The sequence below is a fragment of the Aethalodelphis obliquidens genome, unplaced genomic scaffold, assembly GCF_003676395.1.
Source record: "Aethalodelphis obliquidens isolate GAN/ISIS:26980383/991018 unplaced genomic scaffold, ASM367639v1 scaffold11, whole genome shotgun sequence".
NCBI lineage: Eukaryota > Metazoa > Chordata > Mammalia > Artiodactyla > Delphinidae > Aethalodelphis > Aethalodelphis obliquidens.
This window is the reverse complement of record NW_020837955.1, coordinates 23,696,677-23,723,535: the sequence shown is the minus strand read 5'-3', so window position 1 is coordinate 23,723,535 and position 26,859 is coordinate 23,696,677. Positions and strand designations below refer to the sequence as shown.

General features: G+C 40.2%; 1 protein-coding gene across 1 annotated transcript in view; it reads left to right on the top strand.

Annotated features, from left to right (window-relative positions):
* SORCS1 (sortilin related VPS10 domain containing receptor 1) overlaps positions 1-26,859 on the top strand; it is a 576,135-nt gene that overhangs the window by 274,194 nt on the left and 275,082 nt on the right. The window contains exon 4 of the mRNA XM_027113082.1: positions 22,851-22,950. Within this exon, the coding sequence (XP_026968883.1) occupies positions 22,851-22,950 (100 nt within the window). The remainder of the gene's footprint in view (positions 1-22,850; positions 22,951-26,859) is intronic.

Genomic DNA, 26,859 nt, shown 5'->3' with positions numbered 1-26,859 from the left:
AGAAAAAGAATGTGAAGGTTAAGCTGCTCGTTCGCCAAGTGGATCATCTTATATTATCAAGGAACTCTATTTGAGGCAATGCAAGTTGTTCACGCCACAGTAGGCTGTGGCTAGACTCTTCAGAATCTGGTATAAGGAGATGGAATGTTAAGGTTTTCATATCACTGGAATCCAAGAGCCCCACATCTCATAGCACACAGTAGGAAGGCCATAAATGTGTTTAGAATGAGAGAAAGAAAGAAGAGAGGGAGATAAAGCATGAGGAAGCTAAGATCCCGCAAGCTGCGCTGTTTTTTTTGGCCAAAAAAACCCCCCAAGCAACAGATGTAGAAAACAAACTTATGGGTACCAGGGGGGAAATAGTTGAGGGATAAATTGGGAGATTGCATTGACATATAAAGGCTAGTATCTATAAAATAGAAAACTAATAAGGACCTACTGTATAGCACAGGGAACTCTTCTCAAGAGTCTGGAATGACCTATATGGGAAAAGTATCTAAAAAAGAGTGGATACATGTATATGTATAGCTGATTCACTTTGGTGTACACCTGAAACTAACACAACATTTTAAATCAACTATACTCCAACAAAAATTTTAAAAAAAGAATAATTTCACTGGAAAAAGAAAAGAATGAGGAAGGAAGAAGTTACGTTTTGGTAGCTTCCCTACATGCTAAGTAGCTACAGAATTAAGGAGAGGAAGAAACAATATAGCGATGTGGTCTGAGAAATGACTGATGTTCTCAGTGGGGAAAATAACAATGTATTGGCTCAGAACTCCAGCTACACGTGTATTACGAAGTTGAGTGAGGCTTTGTGCCTTGATTAAAGATGCCAACGTATAAAAACAGTGAACAAACCAGGTTCTTCCTGCCGTGACACTGTATAAAGGGTCAACTTACCTGTGCAAGTTCTGAAACATTATAATTTTCTTTACCCTGGTGAGTCAGAGAAGCTTAAGTCAAAGATATGAATAGAGCTGGCAACAAGGATGAGACCAGCACCATTGATTACTAATTATTTTTATGCACATTCGCCTCTGTGTTCCCCATTTAATCTTTGAACATGACATAGAATCTGCAAGACAAAAGAGAAATGAAAACTTGAAGGGAAAAGAAAAAAATGTGAAGGTGTTATTGACAATGCTGATAATATATTCTAAACTTGTGAATCTCACCTATCATTCAGAGGTACTCTTAGGGCTTATAACATGCTTATGGAGGTCAGGCACATATCTTAGGTTGCTGGCAAGTGGCTCTTCTAAAATCGAGTCAGATTGAAAGACATCTGCTTACTCTGAAATGTCAGTGACTTTCTACAAATGGCAAGGGAAGCAGGCTGGGTGCATAGCTCCCAAGTATGCTTGGGACACCTTATGTCAAATCTCTTTTGAGCCTTTCAGCAATTATTTTTGCAGATCATCTGGCTTTTGTAGGCAGTGATATAAATTCTAATGTGTATGTGGTAACAGTTGTCCAGTATAGTCAGATTGGGACTTGAGTCCATGAAGGTTTTGCTGTGTTTTTGTTTTTAAATTTAGTTATTCAACCTCAACAGCCATCAAAGGGTCATTTAGTACAGAGCTTCAAATCCAGCCCTGGGCTACAATCTCCGGACAATATAATTTCATGTTTATCGCATTCTTACTAAAATTCTTTAGGAAAACCCTCTGTCAGGAAAACTACTGCTTATTTGTTTTGCTATCCACCCCTTCCCCCCCCCCAATTTAGGCTCTGCGTGTGTGTGTGTGTGTGTGTGTGTGTGTGTGTGTGTAATCTCAGGATAAAAAGCAAAGGGTCAGCAACTAGGAATTCTGGTCTAAAGAATCTAGAACAGTGTCAGCAAGCTATGGCCAGAATCTGCTTACCACCTGTTTTCATGAATAAAGATCTATTGGAACACGGCCACACCCATCTGTTTACGTACTGTCTGTGACTGCTTTTCTGCTACAACTACGGAGTTGAGTACTTGCACGAGAGACCCTTTATTTAGTGCCTCATATGTAGTGTCTAGCCACTTACAGAAAAAAAGTTGTCAAACTCTGATCTAGACTATATTCCCAGTCGTTCCTCCAGGTTGGTAAAACCAGGTGAATTACAAGCCATTCTCCAGGTATCTTGTTAAAGATGAGAATTATACACAGACAACCCAGGAGCAACCACAGTAAATCCAGAGGCAGAGAATTTAAGAATTTACTGCCTTCATGGTGCATCTGAAAGAGATAGTAACTTAGATTTTACTTGAAATGAACTTGCCCTAGTGATCCCAGATGAAGTGGACCAATTCGTATTCATTTATGTGTTCAAGGAATGTTTAGGACCTATGGCATACAATGAAATGTTCAGTACATGTTGGTTGAATGAATACAGGCATATCAAAGGGCAATTGGTACCATAAGCATTACCAATCCACGGGGGATTAATAGGATACCAGGTAAGAAATCTGTTCTAAGAATGGTGAGTTAGAGTGGCAACAAATTTTCATCTTCTCAGCTCTTGCTGTTAAGCCTGTTGATCTTTAACTAACTCAGCTGTCTTGCTTTAAGTTTTGTTCTTCTCCATAAGTACATGTTGGGTTAGATAATAGGCCTGAGTTTTTTTAGGTGGGATTTGAGGAATGCATTCTTGGTATAAATCATATTACTGGAACAAATGACTAAGAGATGTTAATGAATTTCCTTTTCTGGCCTTGAAAAAATGATGGGATGCCAGCTCTTCTCTCTGAAAAGGTTAAAGACCAGGGGAGGGGATTATTCAAGTTAGAATCTATTTATCACCCTTGGAATTTTTGTTTCTAACAGGGAACAGACAGAAGAATAGATATTTATTAAATAGCTACAGTATCCCCAAATCATAATAGTTCTTTTAATCTTCACCACAACCCTAAGCAGTAGGTACTATTGTTGTTCTTTTGCAGAGAAAGAAACTCAAACTTAGAGAAGATGGAAAAATTACCTGTAGTCACCTTGTGAGTGAACCAGTCAGGACATGAATGAAGGTCTAGCTGTCTTCTCCCAAGCCCAAGTTCTTTCTATTGGACCATTGTAGCCTTTCTGTTCAAAAGTACTTTTGTCCTTTTTGAAGGAATTTACTCTGCTTTTGAAAGTGGGGCTACTGACTAGTTCTGAAGGTAGTAGCTGATTCTGGCTACAAAGAGAAATTCTAATATTTTTTCCACTTTCTTCTACTTTTTTGTTTTTGTTTGTTAGTCTACTCTTTGTTCATCTCATATAGTTTCAAACACTATAAACCTTTTCTCAAAATAGGTTGTTCTAATTCTAGGAAGGTTATTAAGTTGTAGATTCCTGAGCACTTCTAGGACCTGTTGGATTAGAAGGTCTGAGGAAGAGACCCAGGAATCTGAATTTTTACGGGTTCCCTTCCTCCACCCTCCATCATAAATGTGAGGCAGACTGTCCTAGAGAGTTGGTTTTTTGATGCCCTTCAAAGATGTAAGATTTAGAAAAGCCTCAGTTTAGAAATATTTTCCTAATTATGTTTTTAGATATATATTTTTTCTTTTTTATTAAACACAAAAAGATGATTTTGTAGCTCTTTAGTTCCAAGGCTAGTCTTTGGCTCATGATATTTTTAACAATATAGCTGAGGTACAATAACTCTTTTTATAGCTCGCTGTCAGGAAGAACAAAGCACTCTTGTATAACAAGTGAAATGAAGCTTTTGTACACAAAGACTTCACTTTAGACTATCATTAGAGCCTGATCAATATGTGTCCTAGGTTCCAAATAAGGACAGTGACTACACTTTGCATTCTAACCACCTTAGCTCCCAAATACCTAGTGCTGTCATTATCAATCTTATCAGAACTAACCTCTCACATGAAGCTGTATTATATCTGTATTGCTGTCTAGCAACTTACTATAAATTTAGCTGCCAAAAAAGCATATGTATATAAAACCTCACAGTTCTGTAGATCAGAAGTTCAGATGAATTCTGCTGGTTTGCTGCTCAGGGTTTCACATGGATCAAATTCAGGTATCCACTGGCTGGGCTCCCATCTGGGGGCTTGGGAGAAGCATTCTCTTCCATGCTTCTGAGGCTGTAGGCCTGAGGTCACTGTTTCTTTGCTGACTGTCATCTGGGCCTGTTCTCTGCTCCTGGAGACCACCCGCATCAGTTCTCACATGGCCTCTCCATCTTCAACGCAGCAATGGCACCTGGAGTCAGTCTTTCTCACGCTTACTCTCTGACTTACTCTTCTGTTTATTTTTTTCTGTCTTTAAGAGCACATATGGGGCTTCCCTGGTGGCGCAGTGGTTGAGAGTCCGCCTGCTGATGTAGGGGACACGGGTTCGTGCCCCGGTCTGGGAAGATCCCACATGCTGCGGAGCGGCTGGGCCTGTGAGCCATGGCCGCTGGGCCTGCGTGTCCAGAGCCTGTGCTCCACAATGGGAGAGGCCACGGCAGTGAGAGGCCCGCGTACAGCAAAAAAAAAAAAAAAAAAGAAGAGCACATATGATGTTGGGTCTACCCAGATAATTCGGGATAATCTCCCTATTTGACTGATTAGTAATCTCAATTATAAATGCAGAGTCCCTTTTGTCATGTAATCTAATATATCCATTAGGAGAGGGCATCTTTGAAGGGGGAGGCAATATTCTGCCTACTACAGACATCATTACACCTACACACATCATTACAAATAAATAAATTTCCTAACTGTAATATAGAGATAAAAGAAGTATAATGAATGCATTTTTAAAATTTATTTTATTCAAGTTTAGTTGATTTGCAATGTTGTGTTAATTTCTGCTGTACAGCAAAGTGATTCAGTTATACATATATATATACATTCTTTCTCATATTCTTTTCCATTATGGTTTATCACAGGATATTGAATACGGTTCCCTGTGGTATACAGTAGGACCTTGTTGTTTATCCATTCTGTATATGATAGTTTGTCTCTGCTAATCCCAAACTCCCAATCCATCCCTTCCCTAACCCTCTCCCCTTTGGCAACCACAAGTCTGTTCTCTATGTCTGTGAGTCTATTTCATAGATAAGTTTATTTGTGTCATATTTTAGATTCCACATATAAGTGATGTCATACGGTATTTGTCTTTGTCTTTCTGACGTACCTCACTTAATGTGATAATCTCTAGGTCCATCCATGTTGCCACAAACAGCATTATTTTATTCTTTTTTATGGCTGAGTGGTATTCTATTGTATATATCTACCACATCTTCCTTAACCATTCATCTGTCAGTAGACATCTAGGTTGTTTCCATGTCTTGGCTATTGTGAATAGTGCTGCTATGAACATAAGGGTACATGTATCTTTTCGAATTATAGTTTTGTCTGGATATATGCCTAGGAGTGGGATTGCTGGGTCATATGGCAACTCTATTTTTAATTTTTTGAGGAACCTCCATACTGTTCTCCATAGTGGGTGCACCAATTTACGTTCCCACCAACAGTGTAGGAGACTTCCCTTTGATCCACACCCTCTTCAGCATGTGTTATTTATAGACTTTTTAATGATGGCCATTCTGACTGTCATGAGGTGATACCTCAGTGTAGATTTGATTTGCAATGAATGCATTTTCAAATGTATTTTATTTTATTTTTTTAAGTACAAGATCTTTTATTAATTATGAAAAGCTATGGAATAAAAATAAAATGGTTTCAGAATCACTCTTAAAAATAATTATTTTTAAACAAGTAATTCACAAACATGAAATTAAAAAACAAAACTCAATACAGTATTTTAACGGGTTGATATAAAATTTGTATAAAAAGCATAATACACAGGTTGACAGAAGAAACACCAAATGTTGGTTTTTAAATTTTGAGGTTTGTTATTTGTAGTTATTCTATAATAAAAATAGATTACTTCTTAGTTGTATTATTTCTATTTAAAATAATTGTGTAACTCTAAAATGTATTTTAACATGTTAGTGTTTAGACCATACACTGTTATAAGTAAAATTGTCAGAAAGAAGAGCTGCTATGAAGGCGTATACAAGTGAGTAGGGTTGGCAGCCCAAATTCCCCGAACAGCATGGCCATTAGTTACGTGATTTTCAGAAATGGTGAACATCTCTTGGTAAAGTTCTCAGTTTAAAAAAAAAGAATGCACTCTTCCCTCCAGTTACAGTGGAGTCAGATTTTGTAAAATTTAATATGTTATTAATGGGAAAAGTTATATTCATTTGTAAAATGGAGTTTGGTTCTAGAGATATTTTTCTAGCTATATGAAAACCTAGTGGGACATTTGAAAATTATGTGTGATGACATCTAGCATCTCCAGGCCCCCTGCCCTCAATCATTATGACAGTATTAAAACATCCCACACATTTACAGAGGGTTTCCTAGGGGATGATAGCACCCCGGCTGAAAAGCACTGAGATAGTGAGAAGGGAATTTTTTCAGCTCAGACATATTGATTAGTTGTATCTGGACCTTTAAAGAAGCCGTGATTGTTCTTGGGCTGCTCATTAAGGTTTAATAACTCCCCAAAACTAATTCCTTCCTTAGGTCACATATGATCTGGCCATGTCTACCATAGGGCCATGCATAGGTAAGGAGTGAGAACTGGGGAGACCTAAAATCTTCAGTTCATTCTTGGGCAGTGTGTTGGGAAGATAGTCTAAGATAGAAGTTATGAGTATGGGCATAGGAGTCAGAAGGACTGACATTTGAAACCAGGTTTTGCCTGTTACAGGTTGCATGAGCATGGCCAAGTTCCCGAGGTTCTTGGATCCTTGCTTTCACCATCTATTATAAAGTACCAAAGTCTGTCTGTAAGAATACCTTGCCAGGGACTGTAGAAGAAATCCCTGCCTTTTTCAGTCACGCCCCTCCCATCACATCTCTTCTCTGCACCACTGTGTCAGAGCAAGGTTCTGTGTAGGGTAGTTGATTCATCTTTGGTGCCAATGCTTGTTGAATCTGCATGGCAACGTTGGTTTCCCAGACTAGACTGTCCCAGAATCTGCCAATTCCCAGGTCCTTCTCCAGAATTCTAATCCAGCAGGTCCTAGAAGTCTGTCATAATGAGTAGATCAAATATTTATTTTATTTTCCACTGTTCACAAAACTTTTTTGCCAAGGGTTGTGCCCATTTTTTTGAATAGAATTCTACCTCTTCAAAAGTAAACTGACACTTGAATTTTCTCTTAAAGCCCATGAAGCAGGCTGAGTTTTTGTTCCCTGAATTTTAGGAAGATTGGTTATTATTAATAATTTGTATAAAAACCCAGCTGTGGGGACTTCCCTGGTGGTGCAGCGGTTAAGAATCCTCCTGCCAACGCAGGGGACACGGGTTCGATCCCTGGTCCGGGAAGATCCCACATGGCCGCGGAGCAAGTAAGCCTGTGCACCACAACTACTGAAGCCCGCGCGCCTAAAGGCCGTGCTCAAAAAGAGAACAAGAGAAGCCACCACAATGAGAAGCTCGCACACCGCAATGAAGAGAAGAGTAGCCCCTGCTATCTGCAACTAGAGAAAGCCCGTGTGCAGCAATGAAGACCCAATGCAGCCAAAAATAAATAAATAGAATACATAAATTAAAAAAAAAAAAACCCCAGCTGTGGCAAAAAGAAAAGTTCTCTCTCAGGATTTTCAAGCACATTTTAAAGCAAACAAGGGTTGAAATGCCTTTGGAGATATGAGAATAGTAACTGATTCTCATTAGCCTCATAACTGTCAAAAACATTTGGTACATGCCTAATTACTTAAGGCCTTATGCTAGGCACTGTACAAAGGAAACTGTCTATACCCACGGAAAGCTTCTTCTAGAAAAGCCTCTTAACAATACGAAAATACCACATCTTCAGGTACCAGGATGGAAAGACTGATTAGGTTGCTGTTCACAGTGGTGGTTATTTGCAAGAGACACAAGACGTTACATGGTGATGTGGGAGGGACGTTTAGCTCCCAGCTAACCACATAAATGATGCTCGATACGTAGCTGAGGATTGAGTGACCTAAGTAAGGCGTCCTGGAGACTCCTTTCCTAAGGCAATCTCTGAACAGGATTTTGGGTGATCATACTTCATTTTGAGAAAATTAGGCTCATGCATCCTGATGTGGAAATGCCAGGGCATGCTGCCTGTCATTCCTCTGCCACCCCTCAGTGTAGCTGTGACACACAATCTACATTACTGACCACTTTCCTTCTGGGAAGCAGCTAGAGACCGTGTTCTCTTGAGCACTTGTGCTGGCATTAATCTCCAGCTGTGTGCTTTCATCTCACTTCCTGTAAAAATCCGTCTAGAGATCCTGTGCTTCACCTAAGGTTAGATGTCAGGGGACCAAAATACTGATTCTTATTTTGAATCACAATTGTTACTATAAACAGGAAACTTGATAACCTGGTAGATTCCTTGGATGCAAAGTGTTGGATGAGCTTCTGGTGATTAAAAAACAAAGTCCATAAGTCTCAAACTATAGCTCAAGTTGAAGTGAACAATAATCATAAAGCATAACTAATAAATACACTACTGAATTATTCATGTTGATTATAAAAGAAAAAACACCCTTATGTCAAAGAAGCCACACTCCTTACAGTGTATCTGTAACCAGAATGTCTCAGGAACTGTCTGGGCCTAAGTGAAAAGGAAGGATCAGGCACTGAATCCGAACTGTGCTGAGGAAGAGTGTGAGTTGAAGAAATTATGATGTTATACCCAGAAAACATCATGCATAATGAATAGAAATTATTACAAAATGTTCATAGAAATAATTATAGATTACTATGTTTTGGTGCAAATGATAACTTGACTATAGCCTATAGGTATTTCTCACTGAAAAGTCAAGCCCAGGAATGACTCCTGGCCTGAGTCCCTCATCTGGGCCATCCTTCTCACTGAACTAGACTCTTTGCTTTCTCTACTTCTTCCATTTTCTTGTTCATTCTTCACACAGTAGCCAAAATGATCCCTTAAAAATGTTGTCAATTTCTGACTTAGGTTTGACCAAACCTCCCCTATGCCTTAGTGATCTCACACAGGAGAAAATCTAAACTCCTTACCCTATACTCCAAGGCAGGCCTTACGTGATCTAGCCCTTGTCTGTTTCTCTGTATTCATCACCCTCTAAGCTATCAGCGCGCAGTGTTCTTGTGGTTTCTTGAAAACACCTTAAAACCTTTGCTTTTGTAGCTTCTTCTACTTCCAGTGCACACTTAGGTCATCTGCTCAGAGAGGTCTTCCAAGGCTGTCTAATCTACAGTACCGTGCTGTGGCTTCTTACAGCAAGACCCTCTTTTGTTTTCTTCTGAGTACTTATGTAAACAAGAAAATATCAAATAGTTTTATTGGTGGGATTGATTGTCTCTTAAGCTAAAATGCAGGGTCCTTGAGAATAGGATCCTTGCTTGTTTTGTTGAATATTTTATGTCCAGTATCCAGAACAGTGTCTGTAATATCAATATATCGTCCTCTATTCACCTGGTTTGTTGAGTGACAAACTCAGTTGTACAGACACTTTATTATAAAAATGTTATATATACTTTTTTTTCCCTGCCTAGTAGGTGACTAAAACTTCACTGATCTGATCCATTCCCCTGTCTTAGGATACAAAACTTAAACCACCCCAGAATGCTGGTAACCTTAAATTTTAAGAGAAAAGAACCATTTCAGGCACCATGTTGACTGTTATTCTGGGGTCCAGAAAGGGTTTTCTGTGATGATGCAAATCTTTTGGCTCTCAAATGTGGTGAGCTCATTTTATATTAGTAAATATTTATAAAGCTCTCTATATTGACTGTTTCCCAATCAGTTTGATTAGTGATTCCTCCCAGCAACCTTGTAAGGTCAGTCAGCATTATTAAAGAACAGCCCAGAGAGGTTGGGCAACTTGCCCAAGGTCACTCAGCAGGTCATTGGCAAAGCCTGCATTGGCAACGTCGGAGCCCATTACTGTGACAAGTCCTGGCGTTGACCTCTCTTAGAAGGGTGACCCCTAATCGCTTTTCTTGTAAGGTAGGCATATAAACACTAAATGTTCTGAAGTGAGAGAAGTGTGAAGGCCTTGAGTTGAAGCAGTTATTGGTACAATTAGAAACGGGAGCCAGATATTGAAAATTGAAAATGCTACTTAATGGAGGTGAATCGGAGGACGTATTATTTTTGAGAGAATGAGAGAAATGTAGTTTGAAAAATAGGACTGTAAAAATCAGGGAAGTATGTAGAAAATCAATTTGGGTGGCTTTGGGAGATGAAAAATAATAAGTTATAGGGCCAAAACCTTTTAGAAGAGTCTGGGTCATGGTATTGGAAATAAGTTCCATTCAGACATAAGTTTAGTTTTGTAAAATAATATGCCACCGGCTCACCTCCATCAAGCAATGTTTCCTGATGTTTTTGTGAGGATGAAATCTAGTTTTCAAGTACATAGTATTTCAGCCCTTCAAGCCCAACATACAAATTCCACGGGTGCCACAGTTATCAACATATCCTACTAAATATCCTGTAGGAGTACATAATCAAGGAAAATTATCTCAGTTTTAAGAAATCATGCTGCATCTCCCTTTCCATTATTTATCCATGTTTTTTTTCTTCCTTTAGGATTTAAGATAAGTAGTTCTTAAATAAATGGAGCTACGTACTAAAACTTAAAAAAAAAAGATAAGTAGTTCTAAATTGGTGATCTGTTTCATCGTATATAATTTTGGTCCTTTGAGCCCTCAGCTTATATCTCCTAACTGTTCATTGTAAGCCACTTCTCTTGAACTAATCATCAACCACAGTAATAACTGCTTACGCTGATACATGCTTACTACTTGCCAAGAATTTTCTAGGGAGCATCTCATTTAACCCTTCTAACAATCCTATGAGACCGATACCATTTTTTTCTCCCATTTTACAGACAGGGAAACTAAGCTCCCATGTGTAAATCCTAGAACCTTCACTATTAAAACCTTAGTGAGATAAAGCTCACCCCCTTCTCAGAAACTTCCAAAGGCTTAGCATGGCCTGCAGAGCTCAATGTGGTCGAGGTGCTTTTATCTTGGTGAGAGACCAAGTTTGATCCTCCTTGTTAGCAGCCTTTGCTCCAGGCATGCTCACCTCCTGGCCATAAGTCAGACACCCTGAGCTTGGACCTGACTCAGTGTCCTTGCACTTGCTTTTCCCTCTGCCTGTAACACTCTTTGTCAACATGTGCACCTCCCCACTTACATCACTCAGATTTATCCTCAAATGCCTTATCAGCGAGGCCCTGTCTGATTATGCTGTGTAATGTAACATGCCCCATTCTTAGTCTCCATCCTCCTTACTCTGTTTCCCTTTACTTTTGTAGTATTTACTGTCACCTGAAAAATTATCTATACATTTGTTTATGTGTTTATAATGTCTTCCCACTAGAATGTAAGCTCCAAAGGAACAGCAATTTTGTATTTATTTCTTCTTTCTCTGTTCTATTTCCAGTGCCAGGAACAAGGCCTGGAACATAGGAGACAGAACAAATAATTGTTGAATGAATGAATGAATAGACCATTACACTATCAATACACTGTATTTCTAACAATTAGATTAACCTCACATTGTTCCTGATCACGAAGAATCAGAGTCTTAGACTTCTGGTGGACATTTTACAGCACCCGTTACCAAGTATTCTGGTTCCACCAGTGCCAAAAAAAGATGCAGGCCAAGAAGGGTCTGAGTGTTTTAGTTTATATTGTTTTCATCTCGATGCATTTAAGAATGCAGGCGGGGCTTCCCTGGTGGCGCAGTGGTTGAGAGTCCACCTGCCGATGCAGGGGACACAGATTCGTGCCCCGATCTGGAAAGATCCCACATGCTGCGGAGCGGCTGCGCCCGTGAGTCATGGCCGCTGAGCCTGCGCGTCCGGAGCCTGGGCTCCGCAACGGGAGAGGCCACAGCAGTGAGAGGCCCACGTACCGCGAAAAAAAAAAAAAAAAAGAATGCAGGGAAGGGACGATGGTAGGATTATGGATGGAACTGCCAGTTTTTCCTGGATTACTTTGCTTTTTGAATAAAATTGGAAGAGCTGAGGGAAGTAGGACCTGGCATTTCTCCTGGGGACTTGTGGACAAGTGTTAGTGTGGCCTAGAGTGATGGTGTCGGTTAGAGCTCCAGCTCCAGGTGGCTGGACCGTCAGATTTTGTGAAAGGGATATTTCCTGTGGGTAGGTTAGATATCACTGCATGCAGACTGGCTGGAATAAAGATCAATGACAAGTATTTTGGGGCTTTTCTTTTAAATCTCATTCCATGAGGGATGCTGGAATACATTCTCTGTAAGCATTATATATCATTTGTATCCTCTTTGATTGACTATCATCCCTCATCCTGGTCCCTTTCCTGAATGTAAACACTATTTTCAGTTTGATGTGCTTCCAAAGTGTGATTACACATAGTTTCTTATACATCTATGCCTCTGATTTTTTTATTTGCTTGCTTTGTTTTTAGTTTTGGAGGAGAATTAACTTTCATATATGGAACCATGTTTCTTTCTTACAGTATGAATTAATTCTAAGTTGGCTAAGCTTTATAATTTTTTCTCCGACGAGATGAAGGTACTTTTGCATATTTGATATCCTGTAATTCTGAGAAATGCCTTAGCACACGAATCAGAAAACCTGGGTTTTCTTCATGACTTGGGTCTCAACTAAATGCTTATCTGCAGAATCATAAGGTCAGAGTTATTCTATTGTGTGGAAACTGTACTTTATTGATTTCAAGAGGTCATGTGAAAGTGTTAAAGAGTTACTGAAAGAGGTTAACTAGGGTGTCTGGGGGGTCTGTTGGGGTGGATGACAGGGGTTTCAATGCATCTAACTCCTTATGCGTCTACTACGTAATTAGAGGAGGGCTTAGACACCCCACTGCTTTAATAAAAGAATGTAAACCATTGAACAGAGATAATGAGATTATCCCTAAGACCTTACTGAAGAGCTAACATTTTAGAATTTTTAGCTTTCCTCACAGTGATAGGTAGGGATCCCCCCACGATAAATGGTGATTATTTAAGGCATTGCAGTGCTGCGCAATAGTGAACAAACCATGTTTCCCAACCAGACACAATCATCTCATCCGTAAAGAAGCTAACTAGAAAACCGACAACATACAACAGACAAAGAGGATGTACGCCTACCTTGACACTCCAACCCCGGGTTGTCTCCTGCAATTCTGGGATGATATTTATCTCCAAGCCTAACTCTAGGCTTCACTATGGATGTAGAGTTCCCCAAAACTCCTGCTATAGGAATTCTTGCATGTTACAGTCATGGCTAGAGATCAGATGGTCCAGTCCTCTCCAATTTCCACTTCACGTAACTTTTAGAAAACTAAAGGTAGCAAAAGCTCAGTTACACACCATCATGTGAGTTTGAGGTTCCTACCATTTATAGAAAAAAAAAAAAAAAAAACTAACAAGATAACCTGATATCGGACTTCCCTGGTGGCGCAGTGATTAAGAATCCGCCTGCCAGTGCAGGGGACACGGGTTCAATCCCTGTTATGGGAAGATCCCACACGCTGCGGAGCAACTAAGCCCGTGCGCCACAACTACTGAGCCTGTGCTCTAGAGCCCTCCTGGATCCCGTACTCCGCAACAAGAGAAGCCACCGCAATGAGAAGCCCGTGCACCACAACAAAGAGTAGCCCCCGCTCACTGCAGCTAGAGGAAGCCCGCATGCAGCAATGAAGACCCAACGCAGCCAAAAATAAATAAATAAAATAATTTTTTTAAAAAAAGAGAGACACTGGAGGCAGACAGTCCTGTGTATGCGTGTGTGTGTATGTGTGTGTGTCAGAAGGAACTCATGGGCATCACCTCGTTAGGAAAATTACTCTTCTCTGTACCCGTTCCCCAAAAAGCTGACCAGGAGACCGCTGCCTAAATTAATTTGTCCTCCCTTTCTTAAGCAACATAGTCAGAGATCTGGGTATCAGTGCCAATTCTGGTTATTTTTATACTCAAAAAATGAATTGGAAGATAGTTCAGAGGTAAGGGTAACCCCTTTCTTTAACGTTAACTGTAATATAGATCAGTTTACTTACTGCAGAAATGTCTGTGGGTGGCAACGTCTTGTATTCTCTATCGCTGCTTTCCCACGGAGCAATATCCATACACTTACAATCAAATATATTCAAGTTTCTTATCTCAGCTGCCCTGCGTGACTAGAAGCATCAAGAACACAGTGTGATGCAGGGAACTACATTCAATATCCTGTGATAAACCATAATGGAAAAGAATATGAAAAAGAATATATATCTATGTATAACTGAATCACTTTGCTGTATAGCAGAAATTAACACAACATTGTAAATCGACTATACTTCAATAAAAAAAAAGCACAGTATGATGATACAAGGAAAGGAAGAATGATAGCAAAGAAAGACCAGAAAGATGAGAGAGGACTTTCACAGCTTACTAACACATAGGTACTGTCCCTTACATTTAGAAAATAAACAGTTTTGGTTGTTTTTTTTTTTTTTGCGGTACGCGGGCCTCTCACTGTTGTGGCCTCTCCCGTTGCGGAGCACAGGCTCCGGACGCGCAGGCCCAGCGGCCATGGCTCACGGGCCCAGCTGCTCTGCGGCATGTGGGATCTTCCCGGACCAGGGCACAAATCCGTGTCCCCGGCATCAGCAGGCGGACTCTCAACCACTGCACCACCAGGGAAGCCCAAACAGTTTTTTATTACAAATTAAATTACATTGCAAGTACTGTGGCACATGGCAGAGTGGAAGCATCTGTATAGCACGTTGACATGCCTCCCCCGGATCCTGCTCTTGAACCCCCTTTGCTCTGATTCTGCAGGTTGATCTGAAAAGCTCAGTGTATCCAAGCAATGGAGGGAAGCTTGTTCAGCTCTGGATTCACCATAATGTCTCAGCAGCACATTTAAATTATATGTTTAGGCTGACAGGCAAACGTATTTCAGGGCAGACTCCTTAGGAAGCAGGAGACAGTTTCCTTCAGCCCCACGTCATCATTTGATGTAGACTGCCTATTCTCGAGGTATTATGAAAAATGGATTGGGACATATTTTCTTGACAGTGGGTAGACTAATGGAATCTGGTGACTGTGCTTTAAATGTGCAGAGGTTTGTTATAACATGGTAATAGAAATATCAGTTGCACTGACAAGTTAAAAAAATCCGTCAGTGAATGATAATGAAGTTATTTAAATGTCGACTCACTCGCAAACATTTTCCAAACCCTAAATTATTCTCACTGCTTTAACCTCATGCATCCTGAGTTACGCAGGAGCGGAGTCTGCGATGCAGCCAGTGAACCTTTGCCTTTGGAAGCAACTTTTATGCCTCCAAATGCACCAGGAACAATGGAGGTGGCTGCTCTTAATGATTTTAGGAAAGAAACAAAACACAGAAGCCGCAGCCGCTTGATTTAGAGGTAAACGCTGTTCTGCTTTCAGGACATCTCATTTGAGCTGATTTCAGTGATGCCTTGATGCTTCCTGTCTCCAGGCTTCCCTCTACAGCCTGAGTCTTGGTTTTGTGACCTTGGCAATATGGCACGGTGTCTGGGAGAGAGTATCTCCCCTCTCTGGGGCCTGGAGGTGGAGAAGGAGGGGGTCAGGTTATTTGGATACTTTCTAAAGCCTTTTTGAAGAAGTAGCCTGGCTCATCCTTGGTTCAGAGAGTGTGTCCATCAGGCTTCATGTATTCATTCAGCCTCGGTAGGCAGAAGGCGCCCCAGCCTCATCCTGGAGACTAGGGACTTGGGGATGAGCAAAGATGTGCGCCGTCCTTATGGTACTTAGAGTAGTAAGGAAAGAGACGCCAGGCAGAGGTTTCTCCATTAAAAAGTAGAGGAGCATAGAACACGCTCACTGCCCTCGTCCGGCTTCATCCTGCACAGCTGATTGTATCTGCACACGGCAGGGACTGCAGTGGTTTTTGCCAGACTAAGTGAGCCTCTTAATTTTGCATTAGTAGAAATCCAGTGGGCCACACAAGAAGAGCAAACATCTGGGAAGTCAGCCACTCAGCCAAAAACAATTGGGTTTCACAAGTGTCTGGGGGACACTGAGAGCTAGGAAGACAGCTGTGCACAAAACAGACATCTTTCCTACTCTCATGGAGCTTACATTCTGGTGGAAGATGACAAACAATAAAAAAAAAAAAAAACTAAAAATCTATCAGAGGGGTGTAAATACTATGAAAATAAAAGAGGCTAAGGAGGTGCAGTGTGCTGGGAGAGTGAGGCGGGGGTCACTATTTCATACAGCACGAATGGTGTCCAGAAAGAACTGAGGGGCCATCTGTCAGGGTATCTGGGGAAAGAGCTTTCTAGATACAGAGAATAACAAGGCTGGAGTTGGCAGGGGTAGGCAGGAGAGGGGCAAAGGAGAGGGATTGAGGAATGCACATCTCAGAATTATATTGCAAACCTATTAGATATAAAAGTAAATGTGACTTTTCTATAGCAAGTCTGGAGTTTGTTATGGAGACCAGTACACTGACTGCTTGGTTACTCAGATAGTGAGCTCCTGAGCCCAGTTCTGTTCGACTTCAAGTCATTGCTTGTGCTGTTAGGCTGTGGCGTCCTGGTAATCTTCATGAGCCATCATCTAATCATGAACAGTTTGACCCACTCACTCTGTGCATATTTCTTGGCTCCCAGGAGCCAAGGTGGACCAGATCAAAGACATACTTTCTTTTCCTCGTACATCATTGTGAGAGTTTCTGGTTATGCTTTTCTGTTTTTTTTTTTAAATTTATTTATTTTATTTATTTTTGGCTGTGTTGGGTCTTCGTTGCTGCGCGCGGGCTTTCTCTAGTTGCGGCGAGCGGGGGCTACTCTTTGTTGCGGTGCACGGGCTTCTCATTGCTGTGGCTTCTCTTGCTGCAGAGCACTGGCCCTAGGCGCACGGGCTTCAGTAGTTGTGGCATGTGGGTCAGTAGTTGTGGCTCATGGGCTCTAGAGCACAGGCTCAGTAGTTGTGGCGCACGGGCTTAGTTGCTCTGTGGCATGTGGGATCTTCCCGGACCAGGGCTTGAACCCTGGTCCCCTGCATTGGCAGGCAGATTCTCAACCACTGCGCCACTGGGGAAGCCCTGGTTATGTTTTTCTTCATATCGATTCTCCCTGGCAGGGCCTCTGTATTTTTACTAAGTATGAAGAGAAGCGAAGTTTTGGCCTATACCACAAGGGACTTCTAATGATTTCAGTTCATGTTCCTTTTACTAAGAAATACAAAGCTAGATTTTGTAAGTGTATTTCCTTTTCCTCTTGTAACTTTGGAGAGAGCCAGTGCAGCGTGGGGTTAAGGATACAGCCCAGAATGAGGGCTGTACCTCCAAGTTCTGTGGCCTTAGTTAAGCAGCTTACTTAGACATCTGAGCCTTCCTTATCTGTAGCATGTGACCATCAGTGTGCATCTCATGGGATTCTGTATGAGCTGAAGAGCTTAGATCACATTGTAAGCACCCAATAAATGTTCATTTTTATTTTCTGTTAGGTTTCTTAAGCATAGCAGTCTATTCAGCAATGGGATCCTGGCACAATTATTACAGAAGCAGAGTGCAAAATCTTTAACTATCAAATTCCAGTTCTTACCCTTAGCTTTCTGATCCAAGACCCACACAAAGGTACTAGCACATATCCTTTAAAATATGATAGGTTAAATGTGGTTACATTTTAAAATGGTAATAGCTTGATGAAATAGTCGTATCTTCTAAGCAAACTAACTCTAGCTCATTTTCAGTGATTCAGATTTTCCTTGAGGGTTCATGTGATGGGTTTTAGTTAAGTGTTGGGCAAAGAATATGAAAAATCAAGAAAAAAAGATGAGTGATAAAATGTACAACAAAAGCTATCATTTGTAGATTGTTCATTACATACCAGCTATTGTGCTCGGCACTTTTTATGGATTAATTTAGTTTACAAATGATTCTGTGCTTATTTATTATCTCATTTGATGTCATAAAATTATAGTAGAGGAAATCCAATCACACATTTTATTTCTGCCACTCCTTGTGGAAACTAGCCATGCCGTGTATTTATCCCTTCAACTGGGGGACTTTTTGTCTTTTCAAAGAGATCGTAAGTTCTTGGAAGGCAGGTGCCATGCCTTGAATATGGTTTCTCTGCCCCTTCGAGAAGCTCATCTTAGTTCTATGCATATAGTAAATACTTAAATAAAGACATCTTTGAAATGTTCTAAAAGTCACTATTTAAGATACGTTCATAGAAAGGGTAGAATAAGGATTAAGGATCAAAAGGAAGAACCTGCAATCCTTGATTTAATCATTTGCTATTTATCAAGGCTGCTTATATTGTATCTTAAATATGTCTGTGTATGATACATATTTTTTAAGATTACTTCCCTTTATTGCCTTTACAACAGCAGTCACTGTGGTTAGCATAACTGGCATTTCTCTTTGCCGATTTGATTTGTTTTAAATATTTTTATTCTCCTTTTCTTATGAAACCAAGATCCATAATCTTTTTTTGGCTTTTTTGTTGTTATTGTTCTTCATACTGTTTCCCAAAGTATGTTGTTCAGAACACTAATCTCATTAGATATCTCTCAAGAATGGACCCTATAATCAAATGTGCTTTGAAAATGCTGCATGCAATTGGCATGTAAGAGGTTCACAGTGTATATTAGAATAATACAATTTAGGCATGTATGTAAGAATAATAAAATTTCTAAGTTCTGAAGTGAAGAAACATTACATTTGCCTTAACAAGTGTTTCCTAACATTTTTTGATCTTAGGTCACACTCCTCTCCCCCATATCTAGAGATGATACTTAAAATATTTAACAGCTAGTGCACTGGCTCAACAGCCAGCCTGCTGCTCAACTGTCTGTCTTTCTCCTGCTCTTTTGGAGCCCACATACCTAGGAGACTGAGTTTCCCGCATTTGACCATGCAGGCATAACTAGAAGCATGTGTTAGCTGTGCAGGGGAGTTTGCAGACGGGCACTGGGAATTGCCTCCCAGGGTGCAGTGCCTCCTCCAAGGTCACTGTCTCCTCTACTGGGGCTCAGGCTGACTGGAGTAGGCAGTGGCCATTCAGAACAGGTGCTGGAGCAAGTTTCTTGGGGACCTCTGCTGTGCCAGCCCTCAATCTTTCAGTTGCTGGGACTGTGAGGGATCTGGGAGTTCTCCAAGAAGAGACCATGGTGGCGAAGGTGGTGGAAGCAGCTATTCTGTGAACTTGGTGCAGTAACTGTTTGCCAACTGGTTTGCCACAGGAGTATTTCACTCCTGTGTCATTGTACCAGTGTATCCCAGCTGCCTGTTAGTTTTACCTATGATACTTGTCAACAGTCTAATTCTAGTTCTGTGGGACAACCGTGGAGAATTGCCAGTCTATGCCATTTGGGGTGTGTCGAAATACGTCATTTTTTTTCTTCTTTCTATCAATTATTATAATACCATAATGTTTAAACATTTAGTTCTGCTGGAATTGAGAATTAACAAATTTCGATTCACTATTTGAGCTTTGGAAAATCAAGGGGCAAAAACTGGCACAAAAAGTAATGGAAGATACCTGAGGTATCTGGATTGGTGACGTTATAACAAGAGAAAAATGCCCAATAACATATTGTAAGCTATCTGAAAAAGAAGTTGTTAATGTAAATCTGAAATAGTCACTCCATTATCATCTTGTCACATTGGGATTTCAGTTAAATACACACACACACACACACAGAGTTTGCCCTTCTAGTATGTTTTTTGCTTGTTTGTTTTTTTGGGGTTTTTTTGCGGTACGCGGGCCTCTCACTGTTGTGGCCTCTCCCGTTGCAGAGCACAGGCTCCGGACGCCAGGCTCAGCGGCCATGGCTCACGGACCCAGCCGCTCCGCGGCACGTGGGATCTTCCCGGACCAGGGCACGAACCCGTGTCCCCCACATCGGCAGGCGGACTCTCAACCACTGCGCCACCAGGGAAGCCCTGTAGTATGTTTTTTGAATGTAAAAATATTCATTGAGTAGGTCAGAGATCAAGTTGATAGAAATTATAAGAAACTAATTATCATGCTTTTATAGACTGATCCCTACCTCTCTGGCCTCCTTTCCATTATCCCACTAGAAAAATTGAACCGTTCTCTCATCTCCAACATAGTCCTATTGATTTCCATCTATCACTAGGCAAAATTTATTAATGTAGAGGTATTTGTACATTTCATCCTCCTCTCATCACTGCCCCCCATAGATTTTGAATCTGGGTTTTTTGTCCTTGAACTTGTGAGTATTGTTCAGAATACTAAATAGAAAAAGTTATCCAATAAAAGGAGTTAGAGAAAGACTAGTGAAATTTTGCAGACAAGCAAATCTTAATAAGAAGAGAAAGTAGACCCAGTAAGGCCAGGGTAAGAGTGGGAAAAAATAGTCAAACACCAAGATTAGACTGAGTAAGGGAAGAAGTCTCAGATATTTCTTAGAAAGTAGAAGGGATTTTCACATCAAGATGAGTTTGAGGAGAAAAAAGTAAATATGGAAGGAGAATTTAAAGAAGTTTGTTGTGGTTCATGGATAAGATCTTCTGTGAAGAGTTTGGGATTATTCTTCAAATATTCTTGGCTATCAAGCCAGCGTTTGTTCAGTTCGGCTAGAGCACAGACTGGTCCTGAGGAAATCCAGTTATGTATTTGGATTACACAAGGTACTTCTAGTTTTTGATGCCCTGACTACAGCTGGCCCTTGAACAGCACAGGTTTGAACTGTGTGCATCCACTAATACATGGATATCTTTCAGTAGTAAATACTATAGTTCTACACAATCTGTGGTTGTTTGAATCCTTGAATGCAGAACCACAGATGTGGAGAAACCACATATATATATATATATATATATATATATATATATATAGGGCTGACTGTAAGTTATAGGCTGATTTTTGACTACAGGAATAGTTAGTTGGTACCCCTAACTCCCCTGCTGTTCAAGGGTCAACTCTACATCCCTTTTCTAAAGCCCTACCGATTTTCCATTTTCAAGGTCCATAGTCCTTCCAAGAAACTTTTCATACCACTCCAATCTTCAGTGATTTGGAGTATAATCTAAATTTTATAACATACTGACTATATTTATTTACTTATAATTTATATATATAATATATATTATAATAATATAATGTCATTTATAATATTTATGTATTATATATATATGTATATATAAATTTTTAGGGTAAAGAGATCCCTGGGTCCCCAGCCACAATAATTCTTAATTCCTTAATTCCAGGAACTTATATTTTATAGCTTTCTGTCTCCAGTGCCTGGTCCAGAGTAGGCTCTTAATATATGGTGTTGAGGTTGTTAACAGAAAATTCTTCTATTTAGTCTTTATGGTCTATGGGAATATGCAACTTCTATCAATATCAGAAATAAATTAAAATAATTACATTTTTGTGGTTTTCTAATTAAACCAACTTTATTTTCTGAGTCTTGTTAATTTTTATCTCTTTCATTACACATAACACATTACAGCTTTTTTTCTGCCTCTCAAAGCTGTTAGATTCTTGGGACTTCCCTGGTGGCACAATGGTTAAGAATCCACCTGCCAACGCAGGGGACACGGGTTTGAGCCCTGGTCTGGGAAGATCCCACATGCCGCAGAGCAACTAAGCCCATGCACCACAACTGCTGAGCCTGTGCTCTAGAGCCCGCGAGCCACAACTTCTGAAGCCCGTGCACCTAGAGCGCACGCTGTGCAACAAGAGAAGCCACTGCAATGAGAAGCCTGCGTACCACAACGAAGAGTAGCCCCTGCTCGCTGCAACTAGAGAAAGCCCACGTGCAGCAACAAAGACCCATGCAGCCAAAAATAAATAAATAAATAAATAAATAAATAAATAAATAAATAAAATAAAAAGCTGTTAGATTCTTGAGAGTAGGGGCATGTGTTGTATCCTGCTACATAGCACAGGTCCTGGTCCATTTTAGAGGCTCTACAAATGTAAAGGAATGAATGAATGAATTTTCATTGGGAATCTTCTATATGTATAAAGAAGGCTGACAAGAGATTTTATATGTTTCCTTTAAATTAAAAAACAAAAAACAAACAGAGCTATGGTATAATGTAAACAACACAGGGCTTAGGGCCATGATACCTAGAGTCAAATTCTAACTGGCTTTGGATAGGTCACTTAAGTTCTCTGAACCACTTTCTTCAAATACAGATAATATTTCCTACTGTACGTGGTTGCAGTGTTGATCTAATAAGATGTACAATTCTGAAATATGTAATAGACTTACATAGAAGAGGTGATTAAGGCCTATTTATTCAGTCTGAATTAATAAGTTACTGACCAGCATCAAGAAGAGAGGAGAGAATCTCCAAAAAAGATAGAGTCAGTACCAAGAAGTGATATTCTCCCAACTCCAGGTGGCTTAACGCTGGAAAAGGCCACCAACTAGAATTGTGAAATTTCACTTATTATCAAGACATTTTCTTATTCTTAAATAATAGGAAAAGACTGAATGACCTTTGGAGGGACTGACCCACCATATATTCTATGGCTCATGAGAGAAAACACAGCTTGTAGATAAATCAGGAGAACCTGCTTTTCCACTTGCCAAAGATAAAGCAGAAGTTTGGAAATGTCAAATCTAAGTAAAAGGTCTTTATTTCTTTGGTTAATTCAAGGGACACCCTCATTCTCAATCTTTGAAAATTAAACACTTTCTTTATGCAATGCACGTACCTTAAGGAGCAGTGAGAGATGGAGTTTTAATTTTTACCAATTCAATTTAAATGCAAATGTTAACCACTCACATGATGCTACTGTGTACATAATTAAGCATCATTATGTACTACATGAATCATTTAGAAACCTCTGGAGAGCCATTCTACTATGTAAAACATACATTATACTGACAAGCAGACAAATGACGTATATACTTCTGTCCTCATGAATGCTCCTTTTGAATTACAGGTCAACCGATTATGGGACAACCTATGAGAAGCTGAATGATAAAGTTGGGTTGAAAACAATTTTAAGCTATCTCTACGTGTGTCCTACCAACAAGCGTAAGGTAAGAAATGTATATTCAGAATGCTGTTTATTCATGATGTGACTTCTGTCTTGGCTGGCTAACCTCTCTAAACCACCTAAAAATCCAATACAGTTAAGCTTTAAGAGATATAAAGATGAGTTGATGGATGTTAAGGTGGTAAAATGTCTGACACATCATAATTTTCAGATCAGCAGCTGTGAATGTAGGAGGGAGATGGGGTAGGTATATCATTACCATTTCCAAGAGACAGCTACAGGGAATGTCTTGTTGAATGGATGTTCAGACTCTTGTTAAGAGCTCTGACCAATCAGTGACAAGAATCAGAATGAGCCTTGACAAAACAGAAGAAAAGATGGGATTTTCATGTGATGTCCCCCTGTTTTCCCTTGACATGGAGTAAATAGATTGGCTAGAGTTGAAGTAAATGCATTGTCCTACAGCAGGTTGGAAGTTTCATTTCAAAAGTTTATTCAGCCTGCACACAAATGTCAGAATGGAGGCAATGCTGGGAAGGAACCTTGGTGATCATCATACACCACAAGCTAATTTTACAGATGAGAAAACTAAGGTTCAAAGAAAGGAAATGACTTGCCCCCATCACAGAGTTATGGGCACAGTTGGGAGAAGATTCAGGTTTCTTGCTTGGCAGTCATACCGTTTCCACTGTATAATACTACTCTTATGAAGAGGGTTTATTTACTCTTCAGAGAAAGATGTTATTTTCTTAGGAAGAAAATGTCTGCTTTTAGAAGAGAAAGACCTATTTGTCTCAAGAGGAGAGTGGTGTTACATTCATTGTTTGGTTTTAAAAATTTGCACTATCCAGTTCTGAATTCTGACATGTAATTTCTAAGTATTATGTGAGTTATATGAATAGAGATGAGTATCCATCAGGAAGCAGAAAAAGGTTTTTCATTCATGTGTCCTAAGCCATATTCTGTTATGATGGCAGCCCTGATACCTAGGTTCTCATTTCAGATCTGTCAGTGGGTACTGTTCGTGACCTTGGGTAGGTAGGTGCCGCATTTTGTCATCCGGACTGTGGAAGGTAGATTAGTACATCTCTAAACAGTCATCCTCAACTCTGGCTGTACATTCAGAGCACTAGGCTTCCCCACATACGCAAGCCTTAGCCCCACTCCTGTTGCTCTGGGTTAGGCCTCAGGGAACTGTATCTCGCGCAAGCTCCCCAGGTGCTTCTGGTACGTATCTGGGATTAAGAACCAGCTAGGTAGGGCGTAATGTTTCTTCTGGCTGTAAACATTTCAAGTTTTTATTTTGGAGCAGCATAATTTCCCATTGTGCATAGACTCTGGAGTCAGATGGCTTGAGTAAAAACCCAGCTAAGCCACTTAACAAGTATATACCTATGGTGATTTACTTAATCTCTCCAAGCACAGTGTCATCAAATTGAAAATGGGGATAATTATAGTACCTACCTCATGGGGAAAGTTGTAAGAATTATATGAACTAAGTCATGTCAGGTGTTTAGCACAGAATAGTTAAGGCTTAATCATGTTTTCTCTTCGCTTTATTCTCCTTTTCTCATCTTCCTTCTCCTTCTTCATATAATTATTGGAAGTGAAAGTAGTGATTATCCTCTATAAGTAGCTGTGTTCAGTAGAACTTTCTACAATGATAGAAATGTTCCTCTAAGCTATCCAATACTATAGACACTAACCACTTGGGGCTATTATTTGAAGTATGGCTAGTGTGACTGAGGAACCAGATTTTACATTTCATTTCGTTTTAATTAATTTGAATGCAAGTAGCCACATGTGGCTGATGGCCACAGTATTGGACAGCACAGTTCAATAATGTCAACCTCACAAATTTAGAGATTTCCCTTGAACACTCCTATCTTCCCCTTCCTGGTTGATGACCGGTCCATCATCACCAATTACATCTAAACAATTTTGATCTGCTGTATACAGTCCTAAATTAAGGAGCCAAATTTATATCCTTTATTTTTTATAATGAGATTGAGTTATGTTTGTTGGCTTTGAATTGATTCTTGTAACCCCTATTGATTTTTCCTCTAGTTCACATTTTTAGTACATTTAATTTAGCAATCAACACTCTGTAGGCAGTATAGGATACAAAAAGAAATAAGCCAGCTTTCTACCCTCAAAGATCCCGTATTCTAGTAGTAAATGCACTATGACTTTCTGTAGTTGAGAAGTCTCTGGCTCTGCTTCCACCTAGCAGGTTCCTTTGGGTAAGTCAGTTACATTTTCCTGTTTGTAAAGTGATACAGGCGAAAACAAAGGAATTTACAGCTGGAAGAGACTTAGAATTGTTCTCATCTAGTGACAGTCTCTGTTTTATTAATGACATTAGAAAGGAATATGATTTTTAAAAATAGGATGTCAAATATTGAAGGTAGGCATAGGCTTTTCTGTAGCAGCAGAGTATGTGGTAGTGACCTGAAGACTACAACACTGTTAACAGGAGCAGGACCTGAAGAGTGGGATCTCAAGTCCAGATGTAGCTCCTAAGACTAGAAGAAAGCTTAGATGTGATACAGAATGGAGCCCTGCCACTGAATCTATTTATGTTAATACATCAATATCAATCAAGCTGCATACTTAATCTGTAGTTACCTGCAGGGCTTTCAAAAAAGATATTTGGGGTTTCCCTGGTGGCGCAGTGGTTGAGAGTCCGCCTGCCGATGCAGGGGACAAGGGTTCGTGCCCTGGTCCGGGAAGATTCCACATGCCGCGGAGCGGCTGGGCCCGTGAGCCATGGCCGCTGCGCCTGCGCGTCCGGAGCCTGTGCTCCGCAACGGGAGAGGCCACAACAGTGAGAGGCCCGTGTACCGCAAAAAAAAAAAAAAAAAAAGACATTTGGCCATGGGCATTTAGCTAAAATTAAGACTTGGCTGATCCTTTTTCCAGAGAAGAAGTAGCCATTGCCCGTGACTCTGAGAACAGCTTTCTCTCTGCAGGTCAACTTCCAGAAGCAGAGGCAGGCCTGAGCTGTTTAAATCACAATGTTTATGGGTGAACCTAGGGGGAGGGATCTTTTCCTCTACAGATAAATGAGGCCTTCAGGGTGACTTTCTGAGATGCTGATAGATTTAAGAAATATTGGAGGACGATGAAGGTCTTTACAATGGTGCAAAAATCAATAAAGTTGACATAGCAGTATATTTGTGTTCAGTTTTTCTACTTATGAGGTGAATTTATCACCATGAAATATGGACTTTCCCCCACAAAGGGACATACTTGAACCAAAGAGATGGTACCTGCCCAACATTTTAAAGTGTGAATATATTTCTCCCAATCAATGAGAGTTTATGTTATAAAAAAAGAAGAAGAAGAAGAAGAGAAATATCAGGCTGTATTAATTATGCAGGACAAAGGCATTGAGGTTTGCTCTAATTCTCCTAGGACTTCTGCGTCCTCCAGTGAAAAGGCAGGCTCCTTTAAAGGGTTGTATTAATTCTTTCAGGTCTCTGGGGTGCTGTCTAACAAGTTAACATCTTTTGTACCAGATACTTCTCTCTCCTCTTCACATCAGTGAGAGCAACTGGAATAAAACTGACAGAGGAGTAACTGTCTTCCATTCCCAGAAACCTGTTTTGCCTTTGCATTCTTCTGGCTATTTTTAGCTGCTTATGCGGACAAGCACAGTTCTTCAATCAATATGTCTCCAACAGCAGGCATCAGGCCCTGGCTTTGCAGGCAGCTTGTTAGGGGTATTACTGGGATCAGCAGCCGGGACGAAACAGGCCCTTATTTGCAGTTTAAATTGATGATCATTCATTGGCTATTTCTTTGCAAGCCTGCTGTAAATTACTGCAGCTTTCCTTGGATGTGTCTGTTACACTAAAAACTGTAATCTCATCATAGGTCAGTCTAGGAAATCTTGACTAAGAGACATAGAAATCTGGCTCCCAGGTATTATCCTAGCTCAAGCATCCTC